A 22,444-nucleotide genomic window follows, 5' to 3' on the forward strand; every position below is an offset into this window, starting at 1 on the left:
ATTCGTATCGAGGATCCGATTGGTCCAAATGCTCGCGTAGATATATATCTCCGTGCGAGACAACCTTTAGTAAATCTGTTCCTTTTTTCAGCTCTACTTTCTACTTTCCCGCATTCGCAGTTTTCACATTTGACACGAAACGGGTGTTGTGTGTACGTACGAACGTCGAGGCCTCGCAAGAGAAAGGACGCCGAAGTAGGAAGATAAAAGGAAAAAGAGAAGCTTCCTTAGTGACATTCGTCGAGACGACGATTGGCGCACCTGTGAGCGAATGCGGGAGGTCAGTGCACGTCACCGTAGTTATTGCTCCAAGCCGTGGAATCCGAGTTCGCGAGCCGTTGTCGGTTGTCGCGACGGCCCGTGATAGCGTCTCTCGTAGCGGCCCGTGAATATCGTTTTTCCTGGACTCTCGCGAGAGCGGGCCGAGGACATTTGGTGCGCGGCCAGTGCGGTTCTCAGGCTCTCCTCTCTCACTCTCTCACTCTCTCTCTCTCTCTCTCTCTCTCTCTCTCTCTCTCTCTCTCTCTCCGCTCTCTCGCTTTCTCGCTCTCTCTCTCTCCGGTCTTCAGGTCTGTGCTTAGCCGAGCACCGCTTACAGGGCGCCGACGGGCGGCCACGTCGGGGGCGCGCGCGCGCGCGCGGAGGACAGCGGGAACAATCGCGCGGAATAGAGCGGACGATCGTCAACGACGACGAACCCGAGTGTTTTGGCCGCGAGTGTCGGTCTGTTAGTCGTTGGTCGGCGTAACTCGACAGTAGCGGCCAGCCGACGACGAGAGGAGACGAGGGTGGAGGTGGCGACCCTGCGTGACCGACTGCCTGGATGTAACCGGGATCCCCAGCAGCCGGTGCTCAGCGACACGCGGAAGAAGAACTTTCCGACCGACCGTCTATAATCTATCCTGTAACAGAACCTAGCTCGATCTCTCTGTCGTATCTCTCTGTCTATCTATCTATCTCTCTTTCTCGCTCTTTCGTTCTCTTTCTGTCTCTCGACACGGGCGCCGCCGCCGCCGTCGTTGTTCGACGCCGCCCCCGCTGACGACGACGACGACGACGACGACGACGACGACGACGACGACGACAACGACACAGCCGCGCGAGTCGCAGGTTATGTCAAGCGGATTGGCAGGCGCTGTCTCAAACCAGGTCAGTGTGTTGTGTTGACGTGACTCTACGCTACGCGACGCGCGCCGTCTCCGCGGACACGATACCTTCTTCTCTTTCCTCTCGTGCCTGCCCTCCCGCCCCCGTGCCCCGTACTACTGTCACGTCTCGTCGTGGGTCGGCTCTTCTCTAAATTTTGTATGTTTTTTCATGCAACGGCATGCAGCGGATGAAAGGACAAACCGGCAACCAAGGTGAGTTCGACCCTCTCGTAAGTCTCGACTATTTCATCTCTTCTTCGCTGTTTCTCGACTTGTATACCTAGATTTCTCCCCCGGAAGGAGGGTGCGCTTGAATGAGAGCACCGAAAAGTTGTAACTCTTTTTGTCGGACAACAAAAAAACTGTTAATCGTTTGGATACTCTTCTAGAAATGTTCATGTGCGTACATACATTGAATGCAAAGTTTACAATCATCCAAAGACTCTAGGACTCGCGAATTGGAGTTGATTCGGAATATCCAAACGTCTCGAAACGATCTAAATTCTAAATGATTTAGCGTTGAAATTAATTTTCCAAAGCTTTTCCATCTCGTGCAGCTACAACTATCGAGTTGTATACTCTTGGCTCTTGTTAATTTGAACAAAGATAACAGCGAAGAACTGTATCTTCTTTCATCATTTATATTTTGATATACGTTAATTTATGCTCATTTCGCAACTTTGTCGATCGTTACGGTATTAATGAAGAATTTAAAGTTGAACGACACTTGTTGGCTCTCTAAACACAAAGTTAAACCTACCTCTGTCTCGACCGCAGTGAGCAATGGTCCTAAGGAACACCAGCAGCAACAACAGACGGAGCATGCAGCTGGCGAGGACACCGGCTTCGATTCGTGGCGAGGTGGCAACAATGCTCAGCATCACTCGAGTTATCCGATCGGGACCGGCGATCCGTACAGCCCGTACTACGCCAGCACTTCGTTCCCTTATCAGACCTTTGGCGCCGGTGATGGGACGTGGTCGAACGGCACCGACCCGGTCGCCTTTCTCTCGGGTTACGGCGGTCAAATAAGCCACGATGCTTACGGCGCGATGGACGGCATGTTCTCCGCGTCAGCGGCCGGTGGCGGTTTCAGCGCGTTCGGTCAGCCGCCGTTCAACTACTTTCACGGCAACGGCGACTTTAGTGCATGGGGCACCCCGAGGAGGACCAAGTACGAGGATTACTATCAACCACCGCGCGGCAACGAGAGCTATGCCAATCCTGCGGCGAGCGGTACCGGCGAGATTAAGAGCATCGAGCAGGGCGTGCAGGGTCTGTCGATCGGCGGCGGCGGCGGCGGCGGCGGCGGCGGTGGCGGCGGGGAGCTACCGCGACAGGATCAGCAGCATCCGCAGCAACAAACTACGGCACAGCAGATTAAGCCCGAGGCTAAGGAACCTAGAAAGATTACGTGGGCGAGCGTGGCGAGTCAGCCGGCGAAGCCGGTCCCGCCGCTCTCGTCCACGCAGGGGATGAAGAAAAAAGCGGGCATGCCCCCGCCGCCGATTGTGCCGGGCAAACACAACATGGACATCGGGACGTGGGGCGAGGGCAAGTCTTCCGCGCCGCCGCCGCCTACAGCGCCCCCGCCACCCCAGGTGCAGCCGCCGATTCCGCCACCGCCGCCGCCTGTCCAGAGGCAACAGCGACCGCAGCATCAGCAACAACAACAGCAACCGCAGCAACAACAGCAGCAGCCGCCTCAACCCTGCTGGAATAGGCAGCCATCCACGGCGGCGATAGCGACTCAACCACCGCTCCCTCAAACGCAGATCCACATGCCGCCGCAGTCGCAACAGCAGCAGCAACATCAACAGCAGCAGCATCACCACCACCACCACCATCACCATCATCAACAACAGCAACAACATCAGCAGTCGCAGCAGCAGCAGCAGCAGCATCATCATCATCATCATCAACAGCAGCAACAGCAACTTTCCCAGATCAACCCGTCGCATCCGGTTCTCGACGAACTGAAAGTGAAGAATGATTATAATCCCATAGATTTCGATCAGACCGCGCCCGGTGCCAGGTTCTTCGTGATCAAGTCTTACTCGGAGGACGACATACACCGATCCATCAAGTATGAAATCTGGTGCAGCACGGAACACGGCAACAAACGACTGGATCAGGCTTACCGAGATGCGAGTCGCGAAGGTGCGCCCCTTTATCTGTTCTTTTCCGTCAACGGGTCCGGCCACTTTTGCGGCATGGCGCAGATGGTATCTCCCGTCGATTATCAGTGCAACAGTAGTGTCTGGTCGCAAGACAAGTGGAAGGGTCAGTTTCGCGTCCGTTGGATATACGTGAAGGATGTTCCTAACGTGCAACTGCGACACATTAAGCTCGAGAACAATGAGAACAAGCCGGTGACCAATTCGCGGGACGCGCAGGAAGTCCCGCACGCGAAGGGAGTCACGGTGCTGCGTATCCTGCATACCTATCGTCACTCTACGAGCATCTTTGACGATTTCGGGCATTACGAGCGCCGGCAGGCCGAGGAGGATCAACGCAAGGTCCCGAGCAACCCCGTACAGCATCATCATTCTTCCTCCAATCACAGAAACAGAGGGCACGTCTCGGACGCTATGTCCAGAGATCACCATCAGCATGGTCATCAGTCTCACCTACATCAGCGGAAGGTAGACATCTACCAAGTTTCACTCGATACGTCCTACTTATTACGATAATGAGATGATTGATTTCTTCAAACAAGATTGCTATCGACGATAGTCGCTGCTTAGCGATTAGGTCTAATCGAATTTTGTCGTTTCGTTTCGTTGTAGGAACGCGGCCGTATTGGCAGAGGAGGTTCGCGCCAGTAGCGCTGGATATCGCGGAAACGTATTGCCGTTACTAACGAGAATAATCGACGTAAAAGAAGCACGCTGCGACTAATTATCACATCCTACCACTTGTCTTTGCTTTCCCGGATCCACGATAGGCTTCGTCTGATTTCCCGTGATCGAACAACACTCGACATCGTCGGCTACGTTGTTCTTTCGTTCAAATGATTAATCCGGTAATAATGAGATAACATTAGCGTCGCGTCGGCATCATCGTAAAATAATATGTAACCGCAATTATTATGACAATGAGGGAGAAAAAGCAGGAGGAGAAGGAGAAAGAGAAGGAGGAAGAGAAGAAGGAAGATAATACACTAATTCGAAGGATATTTGGCTAAACTCACCGACGATCGTATGATGCGTATAGTGTGGTGTTGCGTGCTATTCATCGAAAGGTGTTTCTTAAACGTACAAATCATGCAATGGAACAGAAGACGGGAGAGAGAGGGGAAGAAACGAGACGCGCGGTCTGTAGAAGAAAAAGAAAAAAAAAGATAAAAAATAAGAAACTGTAATATGTGGACTAATCCTTGTAAAATGCTTACACTTTTGTTGAAAATGAAAAAAAAAAATCTATACACAAGAACTACTATATTATATAAACAAGTGTCATTTGGATTGGTTATCGTTTTAAACACCAATGAACATTTAATCTGGTGCCTGCAGCTATACGAGAAGGGTTGAATTCCCCCTTAATTGTTATAAAGGTGCAGGGGGCGGGGAGGGCTTGTTATTACAACGTTCTCAGTTGTATTTATAACCATCTTGCTTGACAAAATGAAATTATACAGAAATTATTGGCGTTTATTTTAGCGCGTAATTCTCTATATCTGTATATTGCGAGTATATCATCTATTATTATTATATTATTCACACATGGACTATGCAGAGAGAGAAAGATGAGTTGAGATGATAATATAACGAAAAAGTGAAATAATATTGCAATTAATCTATACTGTAATGTACACGATGATGACGATCATTATTATTATTATTGTACCATTTGATGACATTTCATGAGATATTCTTATTGTTAAACGCATTTCTGTTCTTTGCTTCTTTCACGATACGTGATATATCCTTTGCGACAAAGAGACAAGGCGTTATACAGAGCAATATTGAATAATATAGACGAACTTCTCGGGCAAAGAATTCTTTAGTCGATATGGGAAACAGAAAATTTTTTTTATCGTTGTAATTTGTCTACACGCCCATCCCCCCCCTTCTTTTTTGACATTTTATTATTTTAAACCTTATTATAAAACCTTATAGATCTTGAACATTTATTCAATTGATTAAAATGTATAAAATGGAAACAAAAACAAGAAAGACAAAATTTTTATCATTCTACTCCTAAAGACTATTTAAAGTTATTTGCCCATTAACTTTCACAATAACTTGAAAATCTTCGACAATTCGATTGCTTCCGCTCGAATCGATTTAAAATTCGTTTCAAGAGTTCAATTGTAAAGTTTATCGATATTATTCAGATTGCTCTGCATATAAGTAACGGACAGGTTAAATCAGCAGATTCGCGTTAATCACTTCCGTATTAATTAGTCAAGTCGCTATCAATTCTTAGTTAGTCATATTAGTTTCTTCGTTTGCGCACTTATTCGCTTCAATGTCATCTTCGACGATCTTTCCATTATCCGCAACGAGCTTGCATTCATCTTCCGTCTCTTGTATCTTTCTAGCTTCGGCGCCCACGTCGTCCTGCAGCATACCTTGCTGTAGAAAGTAGTTGCGCAGATTTTCCCGGACCTCCTGGCAAAATTTGTCGCGATTCGCCTCGACGTAGCGATACACGAACAGATCGGCGCCGGTGACGACGAAACGATGATTGAATACATTGATCCGTGCACCTACAAAGAAATCTTCCGGCGTGTAGTACTCTGGATCGTCTCTTCTCGTACTACACGGTTTCGGAATCAGCCTGAAGGATAGGAAGCAAGCCTCGTCCCGGCCGGAATTGTGCTTCTCCCTCTCGTTGATTCGAATGGCACCGTCGCTCAGTCTGTACTCCAGCACGAAATCGCGATCCTCGTCCTCCGGATGCACCGCATCCATCCGCATGGAGTAGCGCAGTTTCTTCGGGAAGTTGATCAGCTGACGAATGATGTTCTTCCTGGGCGACCTCGGCACGAAGGACGGACAACTGGCGTACGTGTCTTCAGGGCTATCGAGTTTTATATGCGGCGACGTTTCGCACTTGACTAGCGTAGGTTTCTCGATTCTCCCAGGAATCGCGTCCGCTTGCGAAGTACCCAGTACGTCGGAGTAGTACTTTCGCGTGAAGGCATCGCAGTCGTGTAGCAGAAAACATCGGCCGTACAAGAGAATCGTTTCGCCTACCTGAGGATGATCAACGATACGATTTCAATTTCACTTTCTTTCGCTTCGGATAAACCGTCTGAAGAAACCGTCGTGTGTTCTTTAGACAGTATGTACAGAAATTGAGTGTTGTTAAAATTTCTTGATATTAACAGTTTACATATACAGGGTATTTCAAAGTCAAAACTTTACCAATACGTTCTATGAGTAGAAATTAAAAAAAATGTTATATAAATGTAAATCCGAAAGAGCTTTATTATCATGTTGTATTGAAAATAAGTTTATTTTCAATTTCAAAATTTCTCTTCCTCGATTTATCTTTATACGATTTTAGATTTTGACACAAAATTGTATTATATACTGATACTTTGAAACCTACAAGTTCACTCACTTATTGAAACTGATCACTTTACATCTGAAACACCTTGTATATTTTATAAACGAAATGTTTTGAAAATGTAACGGAAGCGCTCACGCGCTTATCTTTAATTATCCGATAAGTTTCGAGATTATATATTCTACGTTCGTGAATTACACACACATTGAGAAGAAATTTTAGGTGGTAATCTTTTAAACACTCAACATTTTTTGTTGTATTCGATTTGCATGCTATTTAATTGGAGAACTTAGTGTCAAGCAAAAGCAAACAATCGAGTCTCACTCTAAAATCTCGCGGGGTGTAATACTCTGTAATTTCGGGGTCTCCGTACTCCATGTAGATACTAGGATGCCAGGACGGCAGACTTTGCCAGTTTTTGGGTACGCGCATACGCTTGAGCAGCATCGCCACGGGATCCTTGCCGTCGTTGGGTTGATGAACCTCGCGGATCGCCACGGTATCGTCCGTCAGAAAATACAGCACCCGATAACGATCGTCGTTCCACGTAGCGTCGAACGATAGCACCATGCCGTCGTATTCTAGAAAACGCCGTCTAACATCGTCGCTCATCGTTCGCGTAGCGATCCTACCAGCCGTCCCGTCGTACTTCACCTTACGCTGCTCCGCATAAGGATCCGCGGGCAGACTCTCCTTTTCGCCGACATCGATGCCTTGGCTCGTCAAGAACTCCCTGGTGAACGGATCGCAATCGACGATACGATAGACCACGCCGTAGATACCTAGGGAAACGCGTACGCTATTCAAAATTCGTATGATATATATTTTGATACAAAAGTTTATAATTTTTTTTATACATAGTCTATAACTCGCGTAAACAAAATGCTTTTTTTAGCCAGTTTCTTTAAGGAAATCTTGAGGTGCATCTCGTAGAGAGGCGTCTTCTCTGCTCGAAATAATATAGGCGGAAGGGAAAGAAGGCATATGACATACACACGTTGATCCCGACGTTCAAGTCCTTCCAGATGAACGAGTCTCCCTTGGCGTTCTTCGGGATCCTACCTCGCCTCACTAATTTGCCCTGCTGGAAACCGGCATTGTCCACCACCGGCTCAATCACGCAGAGCGTGTCGTCCTCCAAGTAGTAAACGATATCCACGTGGCGAACGCGATAGTGTTCGTTCGGGGAGTCGAAGACCCCCTGACGGAAGAAGGCCTTGAAACGGAGACACTTTTGCGCAAATAACGCGTAACGCGGCACGAATTGCCGAAAAGCGTAACGAGGCGCTCGGCCATAAGTCAATGATGGATCGTATCTATGTAATCAAAGACATCAAATTAATGATAATGTAATATATGTATATGTAAAGGGAATAAGCCGGAGAATATAAATTCGTATAATTATTCCAATTGCAATTAAACAATTCGGTACATATATAATATTTAATACACGCCATACGCGTCTGTTTCTATATATATATATAATAAAATAATAATTACATACATGATATTTCTAAATAAAGCAATAATACATGTGTATAAAATCAAGATTGAGATTACGAAATAATTCCAATTAATTTTAATTCTAATAATCTTATATCTTATTTTAATTGTCTAGTGCTTATGGAATAAAATAATATAATTAATATTAATGAACAACGCGCGATATGGTCTTGGAACAGAAAGGTTCGCGATTACTTACTCAACTGGATCTGGACATTCGGCATACCGAGCGGATGCTGCGTCTGTCGGTCTTCTACCGAAGCCGTAATTTGTATCGCGTATTACAGGAAAGCCGTTTAAAATGTCGAGCTTGTGCGGCAATTTATAATCTTTGACCTTATGAAACGAAAATTTCAAATATATTCCCGCTAGAGTCAAGATATATCGTCGATTCAAGGTATATATAAAAATTGATTACATCCACGTGCATTCTTATACATATAATGAATTATATAATCTCGCGATGACATTAAAAAAATATATATGTATATATATATAGAGAGAGAAGGGGTTTAATTATTCAGACACTCACGCTAACATCTCGAAAGATGTATCCCGGTAAAGGGGGCAAACTTGCCATGCCGATGCCAAAGTATCCAGTGATGTATTAAAAATGTATCTTACGCAGAGACATATTCGCGTGATGATCAAGTTGATTCATATATAACCCATTCGACATCGCGTTATTTCGAGACACTTGTTTAAACGCATCTCTATAACAACGCGGGCTGCTTCCATCGATTTTCAACCCTCGTATCGCCGCGCAGCCTGACCCCCGAGTTATTTATTTTATTTCATTTTTTTTTTTTTTTTCCGTTAGGATTATTGGGACGCTTAAACGGACTCGAAAAAAGGAACGTGACAAAGTTGTGGAGTTTCTGTGTTCGACCATATTTATTTGTTGAAGAACTTTTATCGACAACAGAGGAGTGCGGTACTTGGATAGCGATTTTCTGCGTCTCAAGCCGCGTCCTCTCGGCCGCGCGACGATCACAAACTAAGTACTTCGCGGAAGATGGCCATGCAGCCAGCGGACAGGCAGCCGGCCACCGGCACGGTGATCAGCCACGCAAACGCGATATTGCGAAACAGCTTCCACGAGACTCCTTTGCCGCCGCGCGAGACCCATCCCACGCATACCACCGATCCGACCTTGCAATGCGTCGTTGATACGGGTAGACCGATCTTACTCGCCAGCAGGACCGTCACCGCGGCACCCACCTGCAATCGAACGAATCGAGATTAACGCGGCTCGATGCTCGATGCTCGATGCTCGATCTCTACGGCCCTGAGCTCTGATGTTTATTGCATCATATTGCAATTTATAACATATATTTCGAAAATAGAATAGTATTAGTTTTAGGGTGAATTCCACCAAACTTTGATTAATTTAAACTGACAAAATTGTTTATGATAAAATTTCTATATGTATAATTGACGTTAATCGCCAATTAAATTAATTGGAGTTTGATTAAAGTATTCTTTTTACATTTTCATGTCGATTACTGAAACTTATTCTTGTACTTGAGTACTATGATTTTTGTTCCATCTGTGCATAAAAAAACATCCTGCGCACACTCGAAAGAATGGAATATTTCGATTAAATCTTTGGTGATTCTCCGAAAAATAATCGCGTATTCAATCACCTCTATGGTGAATCCAGTTGTCGGGGTGATACGCGCCAGATCCTTGCCCAAGGTCTGTATCACTCTGCGTCCCCACACCCATAGTCCCGTGGAGATACCTAGGCCGCCGTACAAGAGTATAAGTATGGACGTTTCAGCTTCCTGCCTAGCCGAGCCTTCCGAATATACCGCCCAGAGCGCGATAAGCGGACCGATCGCGTTGCTGACGTCGTTGCCGCCATGGGCAAAGCTGCCGAATGCCGCGGTGAGTACCTGAAGAAAGGCAAACAACCGCGAAACCTCCACCTGCTCTTCCTCGTCTATATCGTCTGCCTGCGCGTTTTCCTCCGCCTCCGCCTGCGCGACCATCAGCAACGGGCTTTCGCTGCTATTGCCGCGCAACTGCGGCGTCGTTACCGCCAAACTCGCGTTACCGTTGCTATTGTCGCCGCAAGGTGCTTCGGAGATTACCGACAATGCCGTCGTTTCCTTCTTGTCTTGACAGGCGCCAAATGTCGTCGTCGCTGTCTCCTCGTTGCTACCGTTTGACGTCAGTAGTATCCTCGCTCTCTGCCACGGTACCACGAACACGTATACAATTATCGCAACAAATTTGCCTAGTAGCAACGCAGCTATCAAGCTACCCCACCACGGCATTCGATCCAACATTAATACTGAAAAATTAAAGGTAAAAAGGTATATATTTTTCCTGTTTTTCAAGTTTTCTTTCTTTGAAAATAAACGCGCGACTTTGAAAGTATACAAGTATATATATGTATATATATATATATATATATATATATATATATATATATATATATATATAAAAGTGGGAATTAATTTTGCGAAAATACTCACATTTAGGTCCGTCGAGTGCAATTGACATAACATTGATGGCAATGGTCAGACCGTATACCACGGGGAGAACATAGAGACCTTGCTCAAACGGCTCGTCAGAGTGGAGTACGTATTTTCTCAGGAGCCAGAAGATACTGGAGGACATGGTTCCGCTGAGTATGGGACTAGCAAACCAGGACGCAGCTATATTAGCGAGCGCCATCCATTTTACCTGTGTACAGTTTAACGTGATTTAAAGTTGAGGTATGTTCATTTCTCATCGCTAGATTGCAACGCGTTGTAGCGCTACTAACCCCAGCGGTACCTCTGCACACGAGAGAAAATCCGACTGTAGCACCAACAATGGAATGCGTACCGGAAATTGGAAGTCGTAACGCGGTTGCCAGCAGTAGCCAGATACCGGAGCCGGCTAGACTGGACAACGCTCCTAGCATCAACTCCTTCTCGTGACCCTCGTACAACGAGACGTCCAGTATACCCTTTCGCATCGTATCGGAAACCTATGGGGAAGTAAAGTAGATAAAATTAAAATAGTTTTTGGATCATATTCATATGGATATTTGACATATCGCGACGCCCACCTTATATCCTATCAGTACAGCGCCGGCGATCTCGAAGAAGGTCGCCAAAACGCAGGCTTGGAATATCGTGAGAACCCCGGCCCCGACGCTCGTCCCGAAGCTGTTGGCGACATCGTTGGCGCCAATCCCAAACGCCAGGATAAACGCCACTATAAAACCGGCCACCACTATCCAGATTAAGCTCTCATCGTACGGTATACTCATTGTTTTTTTCGTTTCTAGCTAACTTAATTTATTCTGCTTGAGCCTTGCGTGTTGCGCGTGTGTGCAACCGCTATCCGCTTTATCCTTTATTATCCTCGTCCATCCAAAAATTAGGCATAAATCATCGCCGTATCTTCTCTTTTCCTAAACTTCCATAACAATTAATTGCGGTTAATCGATTAAGAGCAACCTCGTAGTACAAGGAAGAGCCTTTTCTGATACAGAATGTTATATTAATACTGTATGTGTAAACGCTTATTCATCAGAATATATTCTTTCTATATACACTTGTGAATGAATGTATATATATTCTTTCATAATATAATATAATGCATCTATATCTTCATTGTAGTCCTAATACGATCAATTCTTCAATAGTTTTGTACATATAGCAGAGGTAGTGTTTTGGCGCAGCACCTGATTTAATTTCTAACATTGTGATGTAAAATTTCGTCACAGGTTGTCGATGCACAACTGTGTCGAGTTAATTAAACCCGGAGAATCGGGAGATGACTAATTATTCACCGACTATCCTCGTTACGATTGTTGCGTACTCTTCCTTGAGATCGAGATTGTGACGTACGATCTTTGAGTTTTTTTCTTCTATCAACTCCTCTGACAGCGCTTTCCTTGTGTGGAAACACGCCGGCCGCTGTATTCCCCGCATCTGCAATTAAATGTATAAAACGATTTTATTTCAACTTGCTCTGGTATAAAATATTTTATTTATAATATATAATTTTTATTAACGTTACGGATATTCTCCACTTTTAGATCTCTTACGACTATGTATTTCAAACTAAATAATCGGCGCTTTTCATAATGAAACAGAAATTTGTGTCTGTACATTTATTTCTTATCGATAAATTTTCTTGGAAAAAAAAAATAAAAATAAAATATACAATATTTTGGAACAAAATATTTTATTTTTATTTTTTTCAGAAAAAATTGATTGATAAGAAACAAATACAAGCACAAATTTCTGTTTAATTACAAAATAAAACAATTTTAAATTAAAATAAAACATTTTCTGGTAGATTAGGCTATTATAAAATATAATAAAATAAACCACATGTATGAAATAAAAAAAAAACAAATGTTCGTTATTACATTCTAGAACAAATAAGTCGAAAAAAAATTAATTACTAAAAAAAATCGTCTTTTATCAAACTAATTTGAAACTTATTCAATTCAGAAAAGGAAAGAGAGAGAGAGAGTTAGAAAAAGAGAAAAAAATTCGATAGTGGGAATATAAAATTTAGATTCTTTCGAAGAACGAGCCGCGATACTTCCTTTTGCCGGCTGAATGCAGTATTGCATGCACTCACGAGCGAATTATCCGATCGTTACACACTCCTACTGATTTTTTCTCCTTCCCCCTCTCACCCCTTCCCGAGATTCTAACGAAGCCGTTATTACGTCATCCCAGATTATTACGACACATTTTCTTTGTAATATAATACTCGAAATTTTCGAAATTTGTCATCGAGAAAGAGCGTCGAAAAGCATCAAGTTTCGCGACAGCTAACGATCGAAGCCACCCCGTACAACATTTCGACGCGCGACCCCTGAGTCATCCGCCGCATAATTCGATCTTCGAACCGTATAGCGATAAGAAAATTAGTATAATAACATATCGTCACAAGTTCGCCTCGAAATTCATAGAGAAGCGTTTTTTTGTTTCAATTTCTGATACCAAAAGAGATGCCACCCTCGAAAATTTCGCGGAACGAAAAATTCGCCGAATATGAGGACTTTTACGATTCCCACGTTGCAATTGCATCATCCGACGATTGCATCCAATGAATTTTTTCGATTGAAATGGGAAAAGATGCTACAAAAGAGTCGCCGATTATCTTTTCCCTCGATTTATACCCGTTCCGATCAACCGTTGAGGTCAAAGCGATGATAAAAATCCTCGATTTAATCGTCGAGCCATTTTTTTTCACGGAAAAAAACCGCCGACGAACGATTCGAGCCCGATATGTATTAAGGAGATTCCAATTACCACGCTCCGAATCATTTTTCGTGCTGGCCAACGCGTGCCGTGTCCTTCAGCACGTTGCGGGCATAACGTCGGTAGTCACGCGGCCGGGTGGTCATCCGGGCAAGGAATGAGAGAGCACGCACCGCGTCCGAGAGACACTCGCGTTTTTTCGGAGAGATCGGCCGGCGAATCACCAGCAGAAGCAGCAGTAGCAACAGCAGCAGCAGCCGGTTCCAGCGCGAGACGATCCGAAACCGCTCGGCGTTCTTGTAACTTTGACGGCCGCTCGTCGTTCGCTCGTTCTCGTTAGTCTCATCTAGCGATGCCGCCGCTCAGTCGGCCGCGTGGGGGTGAAATATTGATCCGTCAATTTACCCGCGAAATGAATGCCGCCACGCGCGTATGCCACAGTATGCCACGGGGGATGATGATGCGGCTCAATGACGATCAATAGACGATCCCCGAGTTGGCGCCGCGCCGCTCGAATCCCGTCGAGGACTCTCCTGTTTATTCTCTTCTTCTTTTCTCGGATATCCGGTCTGCCCAGATTCGTCCGCATGTCCGTGAATGCTGAGAAGCAAGTCGAGATTAGTAGTTTCGCAATGTCGATTTAGAAATTGCAAAAAGTTTAGATTCGAAACTTAACATTGAAGATACCTTTGGAAAATGCGAAAGAGGGTGCAGCAATTTTCACTCGCAAAGTTTGATCTCTGTTAATTTTTCTTCTTTTTTTAAGACCCAAGAAGGGGGAAGAAAAGAACTGGCGATTCCAAGATACTTGTCGAAAGTAATCCTAATATTGTAACGCTTTTCAATTTCACATATGTAAAAATTAGTACAAATTAAAATTCAAAAAGTAATGTTTCTATATATATGTGCGGTTTAAAAATATCAGCATTTTTTATATTTGAATATTGAAATTCAGAGAATAAAATTGCAACACGAAAACTCAATTATGTAAATCCGTTTTAAGCGTCCGTTCAAAAATAAAAAAGATGCTTCTTTTATACCTATAATTAAATATAAATACATTATATATAAAAATCTAATATATACATTAATTTTATCTAATATAATTCTGCAACATTTATTACGTCGCATTTTCCACTCTCCTTTGCACAAAGATTAGTCATGGAAAATGTGCTAATAAAACGTATCAACATCATTATATTATTATTACCATTTAATTATCGTAAATACAAACTAAACGATTGATAATTTATATTATTACGTAACGATAGCTAACTGAACTGCAAACAGACGCAACAATCGACTTTCGATTATATGCATATGGTATATATTTTATCATATCGTGTTTGAGTTTATTTAATAATTCTTATGTAACACAAGTTATCAATTATTAAATGAACACGCAAATGTTAAACGATAATTAAACACTAATAATAATATGAAGTTAATGTTTTACTAATATGACTATATCTCTAGAACAAATCTTTTACAACCATTATCGATTCGAGTTACTTGGAGGCGGTCGTTTAGGAAATGAGACGGATGTTCTGATGCAACCAAGAATGCAGGATATTGCTTGAAAAGCGACAAAGAGAAAACCGCCGTTTATTTCTTAAATGGCCGTTTTTTTTTTATAAGGAAGCGAATATAATTTATTTAATATCTATGTATCTTAAATATATATGTATGTACAGACCAGAACTCTTTGTCGCACAAGTGTGCATTAGAGAATGTAAGTAAATTTTTATAACATTTACTATAACAACTCTTGTGGCATATTATGACAGATTCCACTTTTCTCTCTCCTCGCGCTCTTTCTGAACCTCTTCGATGTAGGGATGAAGATACAGGACATCCTGCAAAAATATCTTCTTCTTAGCCATGCAAACTTTGGATAACTGGCAATCAACGTTTACATACTTCTTCAAATTTAGTCCACTGCTCCTTAGGCAGGATTCTTTTGTTGGCATCCAATTGCATGGCTCTCACTATACGAAAGTTACGTTCATCTTTGATATGCTGAGGAAGGCGCCTTAATGCTTCTATTACATCCGAACTTTCGTACAAACAATCATCCCTCCACAATCCTAAACAAAACACAATTCATTCTTTATTCCAAAATTATAATAATGATTATGCTATTAGAATCTTATTTATATGTAAATTATTATGTTTGTCGATGCCAACTTTTTTATATAAAAAAACTTGGGTATATGCAATCGTTGTAGAAAATGTTACAACGCATCACAGATGTGATTCAGATTAGATGATATATTTGAAATAGTTCAAGAGATGACTATAAATACTGTTCGAAACACATTAAATACTTTTAAAAATTCAACAAAAGCAAATTGATGAAAATTAGTCTATATATGTAGGAGAATGTAATCGATAAAAGCAGGTTAATTAAATATATTAGACAAATTACTAATCTAACAAATTTTAATACAACTTTGACATAAATCTATCATTACCGTATTGATTAAATCCACTAAGGTTATAGCACCATTTCCTAAAGTTGGTGGCTGAAAACAAAGTAGTGCGTTATGTAAGAATCTGTATCTCAATATATCGCGGTATCTAGAAATAAAATCATATCGAATTTCATTAAAGTAGACTATGAAATTGTCTACTTACTAATCAACCGATTCATCGGATAGCTCATTTTCGGGATGCGAAGCTTTTAACGATGATCGCGTAAATAAGAAATTACTTTTGCTCGACTTGTCCAAAGTTAAATGGCGGACCGTGTTTGATTGTCATTAATCAAACGAAAAACGAAAGATGTGTACAAAAACGGAAAGTTTTCATCAAGTTCGTCAAAGGTATCCGATTGGCTGCTACTGCGAGAATTCTAGGAATTCCCTATTCGCTAGCCAATCGGGACAAAGTTCTTCCAACTACGCCAGCCAATCGAGGCTCGTCGCGTCTAGATATTCTCGAGTCGATGGCGAAACGCGAATATCCCTAGTCGTAGATGTCGCTGAAGACCGCGGAAAGGACTACTTTGCCGGAAGTGGAGGACGACGGTTGCACGGCCAAGTATATAAACGCGCGCAGGAAGTTCGGAGACTGTCCGCGACGCTCTTCTGCCTCAGTAAGAGTAGAGTTGTGTTCACGTGTGGTTGTGTGTCTCCTTTTTTTTCGCCGAAATAGGCCACACAACCTACGTTCATTCGTGAAACTAACTCTTCTAGAAAAACCCCCAAAAAAAAAGTAAAAAAGTCTCCGAAAAACGCATACAAAAAAATCGCAAAACCGTAGGCGAAAACCGTCGTAACCCTGGCAGTGTGCGAGTGACGGGACGCGACGCTACACGAGAAGACGAGACGAGAGAAAAGAAGAGGACTTGTGCGAAAAGAGCCATATTGCGAGGAAGAGAAGAGACGGCGGAAGCAAAGGAGGGAGTGAGAAGCAAAATCTTGGCGCGTGGAAGCCAAAAGGGAATCGGAAGAAAGAGGCACTGCGCTCGATCCATCCATATTGGTATCTTCTCTCCTCCATTCAGCCTCGCGCTCTCTCTCTCTCTCTCTCTCTCTCTCACACACTCTCTCTCACTCTCACTCTCACTCTCACACTCTCCGGTGAGGACTTGAGGACTCGAAGCACGATACTCCGCAGCCGCCAGCACCATGAATCCCGGAGCGCCCAACTACCCGATGGCCTCGCTCTACGTGGGCGACTTGCATACCGACATCACCGAGGCGATGCTGTTCGAGAAGTTCTCGTCGGCGGGTCCCGTATTGTCGATACGTGTATGCCGGGACATGATTACCCGTCGCTCGCTCGGCTACGCATATGTCAACTTTCAACAACCGGCTGACGGTGAGTCATCATATTACAATTTATCGCATCTACGCTGTTACTCCGTGTCATCGCGAATGTATGACGCAACGTGGGCTCGCTCTCGCGCGCGCGCACAAATGGCGAACGCCTGCTTCGCTGCATGTGGCATGTGGCATGTGGCCTCACACACGTGCCCCACTGTTGCCCCGCCATGTTGCTTTCGCCTTCCCTTCCGCCATCCGCCTTCTACCTTTTCGTCGACGTCGTCGTTCCGTTTCCCGATGGTATTTGACCGTTGAACCACGACGGGGAAGAGGGAAGGGTGTTTCTTAATTTTTTCTTTTCTTTTTTTTTGTTTTTTTTTGTTTTATCTTATTACATTTTTTTTTTCTCCAAAATACACGCCAGAGCGCGTCGTAGCGGAAGACGAATGACGAATCTTCCGCACGCGGTGCCCCGCGCTTTTCGCACGTTTTACGCATGTAAGATGAAAATGGCCTAGAAACAAAGAGAGGGAGAGGAAAATTTAGAAAAGTGCAACTGCGCACGCAAAGGAATTCTTGCGTATCTCGACGAGTTTCCTGTCGTTTGCTTTGTTTCGAACCGAGAAGGTTAATTTTCGTCTATATATATTCTTTGTCTAACCTTCGAATTTGCTTCTCACGGCGATACAAAGGTACGGGTATACATCCGGCAAAGAAAAAATACCGAAAACAATTTTTTCACGTTTCCATCTTTGATATCTTCTACCTGGTGTCCTAGTAGGTGTCCCAATAATAACAAAGACAAAGAAACTGACCAGAATCAATTCCTAGACTCCTTTTTCTATTGTTATATTGTTCTATTGTTATATTTCTATCTTTTGTGGTTTACCTTTATATTCTAGCTGCATATCTTGCATTTCAGCAAATGAAATAGCTGTAACAAAGGAAAATTTAGAGAATGAACGAATCTCTATAATGTTACAGTTCAGCGTTGTAAAAATATCTCATAAAAAGATGAAAAACATATCTTTTGGATATACTTTTCAATTTGTATTTTTTCTTCACATTTTTGTAGAAATTTCAGAACCAAATAACATCTATTTCAATCTAAAAAATGCAGAAAGTGCAATAAAATGCTTGAATTTTATATACAAATGGAGGTTCAAAACAGGAGCTTTCGATTTCACTTTTTTCGCCTGTTTCGTTTATAAAATTTATGTTACATTTCGCTCGAATTTTATAGACTTTCTTTGTTATCATTTCAATGCCGTTGTGTTATTTCAAATTTTTTTTATCATCACCTTAGAATGTCGAATATCTCAGATTCTCTTATCAGACAAGTGTTTACTTTCTCTCGATATCAGTAGAATTAAAATCATACAAAGAGCAATCAATTTAATCTTGTAATTTAAAAATTAGATAATTTATATAATTTTATACAGTTTAAAAATTTTGTGCGTTAAATTTTTGCAGATATATCTCTCTTTAGTTGATATCTTTCTTTTAATCGCAGTCGCGCAAAAATGACACTTGTATATACACGCGTACATACATTTATTTAACGATAAGAAATAATTTTGTTTAGAATGCCGCACACAAAAATTGTATTCTATACATTTCGCAAGATGATAACAGAGCGTGAAATTCATTTGCCGCAATTTATGTTTCAGCCGAACGCGCCCTGGATACTATGAACTTTGACATGATAAAGGGGCGGCCTATTCGAATCATGTGGTCCCAGCGTGATCCTTCCTTACGCAAATCGGGCGTCGGAAATGTATTCATAAAGAATCTAGACAAAAACATAGACAATAAAGCGATGTACGATACATTCTCCGCTTTCGGTAACATATTAAGTTGCAAGGTCGCGCAAGACGAGTCAGGCGCTTCTAAAGGATACGGTTTCGTCCATTTCGAGACCGAGGAGGCGGCCAACAAGTCGATTGACAAAGTCAACGGCATGTTGTTGAACGGCAAAAAGGTAAAGTATATCAAGTTATATTCGTCTCTTTTCATCGCAAGATTGGAGCGATATTAATTCAGAATTTTCTTCCCGTTTCTCTTTCTGTTTCCGAAACTGGAACGAATAGGTGTACGTCGGCAAGTTTATCCCACGCAAAGAGCGCGAAAAGGAATTGGGCGAGAAGGCCAAGCTGTTCACGAATGTCTACGTGAAGAACTTTGGCGAGGACATGACGGACGAGAAACTCAGAGAGATGTTCGAGAAATACGGGACCATTACCAGCCATAAAGTGATGAGCAAGGACGACGGCAAATCGCGCGGCTTTGGATTCGTCGCGTTCGAGGACCCGGACGCGGCCGAGCAGGCGGTGATCGAGCTGAACGGCAAGGAGATTTCCGAAGGCAAGTGTATGTACGTCGGCCGCGCTCAGAAGAAGGCCGAGCGTCAGCAGGAACTCAAGCGAAAGTTCGAGCAGCTCAAGATCGAGCGGTTGAATCGCTACCAGGGTGTGAACCTCTACGTGAAAAATCTGGACGATACGATCGACGACGAGCGTCTGCGCAAGGAATTTACGCCGTTTGGCACGATCACATCCGCCAAGGTAATGATGGAGGAGGGTCGCAGTAAGGGTTTTGGCTTCGTGTGTTTCTCGCAGCCGGAGGAGGCCACCAAGGCAGTCACGGAGATGAACGGAAGAATCGTAGGCTCGAAACCGCTCTATGTAGCTCTGGCGCAGCGGAAGGAGGACCGTAAAGCGCATCTCGCCTCTCAGTACATGCAACGCATGGCGAACGTGCGCATGCAACAAATGGGCCAGATATTCCAGCCCGGTAATGCCGGTAGTTACTTCGTTCCCACTATACCGCAACCGCAGCGCTTCTACGGGCCCGCTCAGATGGCTCAACTCCGCGCCTCTCCGCGCTGGCCGGCGCAACCGAATCAAGTACGACCGAACGCGCAGACCGGAAACTCCGGATTCGCATCGATGCAAGCCGCACCTTTCCGAGCGGCGCAGCGCGCCCCTGCCGCACAGGCTGGCGCCTTGCGTAACAGCATGTCCGCTAGACCTATTACAGGTATTTACGGCACAAAAATACGCCAGAAAAGATACTACAGATCGCCTAAAACTCGGTTTTACGCTTAGGTTTTCGTCATTTTGTTTCTTATCTCATTTCTCTGTATCGAATCGAACTCATTTCATTGTATCAAACTTCATCTCTTCGCGCGCGCGCAATATCATACTTGTACAAATTTTTATCATTTTACAAAAAATTCGAAACACTTTATACTGCTTCGAATCTCTGTGAGACTGAAATAATTTTCATGTCTTAAAAAGTCTGAACGAATAGAAATTATTTTCTTGAATATATCTATTTTTTAAAGAGTTTTTTTTAAAGAGTAATATTATATATTTGTTGACTAAATTTACTTTCTATTTGTATTTTTGTTTGAAATAGAAGGTGGTTTTATGAGAACATGTTGGAAAAAAGGAGGTATATACATATTTTTTTTTATATTTTTTTTTATGTAATAAAAGAGTTTATTTTAAGTAGTTTTATTATTTATTATAAAGATTATACAATCTCTCTGCAATGTGAATCCATCATCGGATTTCCTATAATACTATTTTCCATACCTATGTATGCATACAATCATTTTGGAATCCAACAAAAATTACAAAATTTCTATTTGATTATCTTTCTCGATATAAATAAATAGATAAATAAGAGTTGTGTGTAACTTTTAAAGAATACTTATAAAGAGAGAATAGATAAGATAAACATATAAAGAAGAATCGTTACCGTTCTCAACTGATGTGAGTTTTATATCATTTTAAAGTAATTGATGATATAATTTTGTCACAAATTTTAATTCTATAAAGTACATAATTGGATATGAGTTAACTCTATACAACTGGCAAATTTAATTAAATATTCGGTTGAATTATTAAGTAGATTATAAATAATTTGGCAAATAATTCATATATATATATACAATTACATGTGTAGAAAGATGTATAAACATAATATATATTGCAAATTTATATAATAATTGACCTTCGAGAATATCAAAACATTTGAGACTTAAACGTTTAAGATTTTCAAGATTTTACGCGAAGCTATTCAAGACTTTCATAATATTATTACGAATAATGTAGCGAGAAAGAGAACTGTACAAAGAAATGAAACCGTTAGAAAGAAAATTGAGAATGCGCGAACGTATACATTTAAAGTACTTCGTCTAGTGTTATCTGAAGTGTGTTTATAGTGCTGTAAACAAAACGGTTCATCGACTCTACTTGAGTATCGGTGTAATGATGTATCTAAACTCATGTGACTCGAGACGATCATTACCATCGGCACAATCACAAAACTCACTTTTTGATTGCGGTCGATTCTTTTTATGTCAATCATATTATTAAAAATAGTAAAGTCTTTCCCAGAAAAAATTTCTGGAAATGACGCGTTATTAATTAGTTCAATACTCGATATTCAGCATTACCCTTCTAAATAGACATAGAAAATTATTATTGTAAAATATAATAGATGGAATGTTCACGCCCAACTGATATTTTGTTCTCCTTGAAGGTCAACAAACGGTCGGCGGCGCCAACATGCAGGGTCGTTCCATGGCCGGGCCTGCCGTCGGGGTTTCGCCTGGTCAAAGCCGTCCTTCGAACTACAAATACACCGCCAACATGCGCAACCCGCCGCAGACGTCTATGGCGTTACCTGCACCGAGTGGCCCTTCGGTGCAGCAGGCCGTACACATCCAAGGCCAGGAACCGCTCACCGCGTCGATGTTGGCGGCGGCGCCGCCACAGGAGCAAAAGCAGATGCTGGGCGAGCGATTGTTCCCGCTCATTCAATGCATGTATCCGTCGCTGACCGGCAAGATCACCGGTATGCTGTTGGAGATCGATAACAGCGAGCTGCTTCACATGCTGGAGCACAACGAATCCTTGAAAGCCAAGGTCGAAGAGGCCGTGGCCGTGTTACAGGCTCATCAGGCCAAGCAAGCTGTTGCACCGAAAAAGGAATAAGAGACCGTGCTTTTGTGAGATTGGATCTTTTATTTAAAAACAATGTTCAATTATTTTTAATCTGCAATAACATTGATATGGAATTACATATGATAATCTCTCGTTTTTTTTATTTTTTCCGAGTTCAATTTATATATATATGTACATTTATATACGCGATTAAGTTGATATACTAACAATTGAATGTAAAATGTTTTCTTCATCTATAAAAATAAATTTTTCTTTCAAGATACATGTTTTTTTCTTTTTCTTTTTTTTATTTTACGTTGATA

General features: G+C 42.6%; 5 protein-coding genes across 10 annotated transcripts; 2 read left to right on the plus strand and 3 right to left on the minus strand.

The window, feature by feature from the left end:
- The first annotated feature begins 77 nt into the window (after nt 1–77).
- Nucleotides 78–5,039, plus strand: Ythdf (YTH domain-containing family protein). Of its 3 annotated transcripts, none has more exons than XM_083039523.1 (4): nt 78–280; nt 1,334–1,361; nt 1,926–3,793; nt 3,938–5,039. In XM_083039523.1, exons 1-4 carry the CDS (start codon nt 272–274, stop codon nt 3,974–3,976), a joined length of 1,944 nt encoding a protein of 647 aa, XP_082895649.1. In that variant the 5' UTR covers nt 78–271; the 3' UTR covers nt 3,977–5,039. The 3 variants fall into 3 exon arrangements, with proteins under 3 accessions (XP_082895649.1, XP_082895648.1, XP_082895650.1); XM_083039522.1 differs by lacking the exon at nt 78–280 and adding an exon at nt 287–1,149; XM_083039524.1 differs by lacking the exon at nt 78–280 and adding an exon at nt 287–904.
- A 141-nt stretch (nt 5,040–5,180) lies between these two features.
- LOC145936873 (EF-hand domain-containing protein 1) lies at nt 5,181–8,842 on the minus strand. Its single transcript, XM_083039527.1, has 5 exons — nt 8,704–8,842; nt 8,371–8,507; nt 7,662–7,984; nt 6,993–7,450; nt 5,181–6,352 (listed from the first exon to the last, which is right to left on the minus strand). Exons 1-5 carry the CDS (start codon nt 8,749–8,751, stop codon nt 5,576–5,578), a joined length of 1,743 nt encoding a protein of 580 aa, XP_082895653.1. The 5' UTR covers nt 8,752–8,842; the 3' UTR covers nt 5,181–5,575.
- A 149-nt stretch (nt 8,843–8,991) lies between these two features.
- Napi-iii (Na[+]-dependent inorganic phosphate cotransporter type III) lies at nt 8,992–14,831 on the minus strand. Of its 4 annotated transcripts, none has more exons than XM_083039533.1 (7): nt 14,084–14,831; nt 13,802–13,996; nt 11,236–12,106; nt 10,948–11,154; nt 10,655–10,865; nt 9,818–10,470; nt 8,992–9,392 (listed from the first exon to the last, which is right to left on the minus strand). In XM_083039533.1, exons 3-7 carry the CDS (start codon nt 11,437–11,439, stop codon nt 9,162–9,164), a joined length of 1,506 nt encoding a protein of 501 aa, XP_082895659.1. In that variant the 5' UTR covers nt 11,440–12,106; nt 13,802–13,996; nt 14,084–14,831; the 3' UTR covers nt 8,992–9,161. The 4 variants fall into 4 exon arrangements, with proteins under 4 accessions (XP_082895659.1, XP_082895658.1, XP_082895657.1 ...); XM_083039532.1 differs by having other exon boundaries at nt 13,570–13,996; XM_083039531.1 differs by having other exon boundaries at nt 13,448–13,996.
- Nucleotides 14,832–14,968: 137 nt separating this feature from the next.
- LOC145936881 (cytochrome b-c1 complex subunit 7) lies at nt 14,969–16,183 on the minus strand. The gene is made up of 4 exons (XM_083039540.1): nt 16,034–16,183; nt 15,871–15,921; nt 15,317–15,483; nt 14,969–15,252 (listed from the first exon to the last, which is right to left on the minus strand). The coding sequence occupies exons 1-4, from the start codon at nt 16,059–16,061 to the stop codon at nt 15,175–15,177; spliced, it is 324 nt and encodes a 107-aa protein (XP_082895666.1). The 5' UTR covers nt 16,062–16,183; the 3' UTR covers nt 14,969–15,174.
- Nucleotides 16,184–16,446: 263 nt separating this feature from the next.
- Nucleotides 16,447–22,404, plus strand: Pabp (poly(A) binding protein). The gene is made up of 4 exons (XM_083039525.1): nt 16,447–17,221; nt 18,837–19,147; nt 19,257–20,205; nt 21,718–22,404. The coding sequence occupies exons 1-4, from the start codon at nt 17,029–17,031 to the stop codon at nt 22,170–22,172; spliced, it is 1,908 nt and encodes a 635-aa protein (XP_082895651.1). The 5' UTR covers nt 16,447–17,028; the 3' UTR covers nt 22,173–22,404.
- Nucleotides 22,405–22,444: the final 40 nt, after the last annotated feature.

This window comes from Prenolepis imparis, unplaced genomic scaffold (assembly GCF_030444845.1).
Source record: "Prenolepis imparis isolate NDT839.2.m4 unplaced genomic scaffold, iyPreImpa1.0 SCAF_5, whole genome shotgun sequence".
NCBI lineage: Eukaryota > Metazoa > Arthropoda > Insecta > Hymenoptera > Formicidae > Prenolepis > Prenolepis imparis.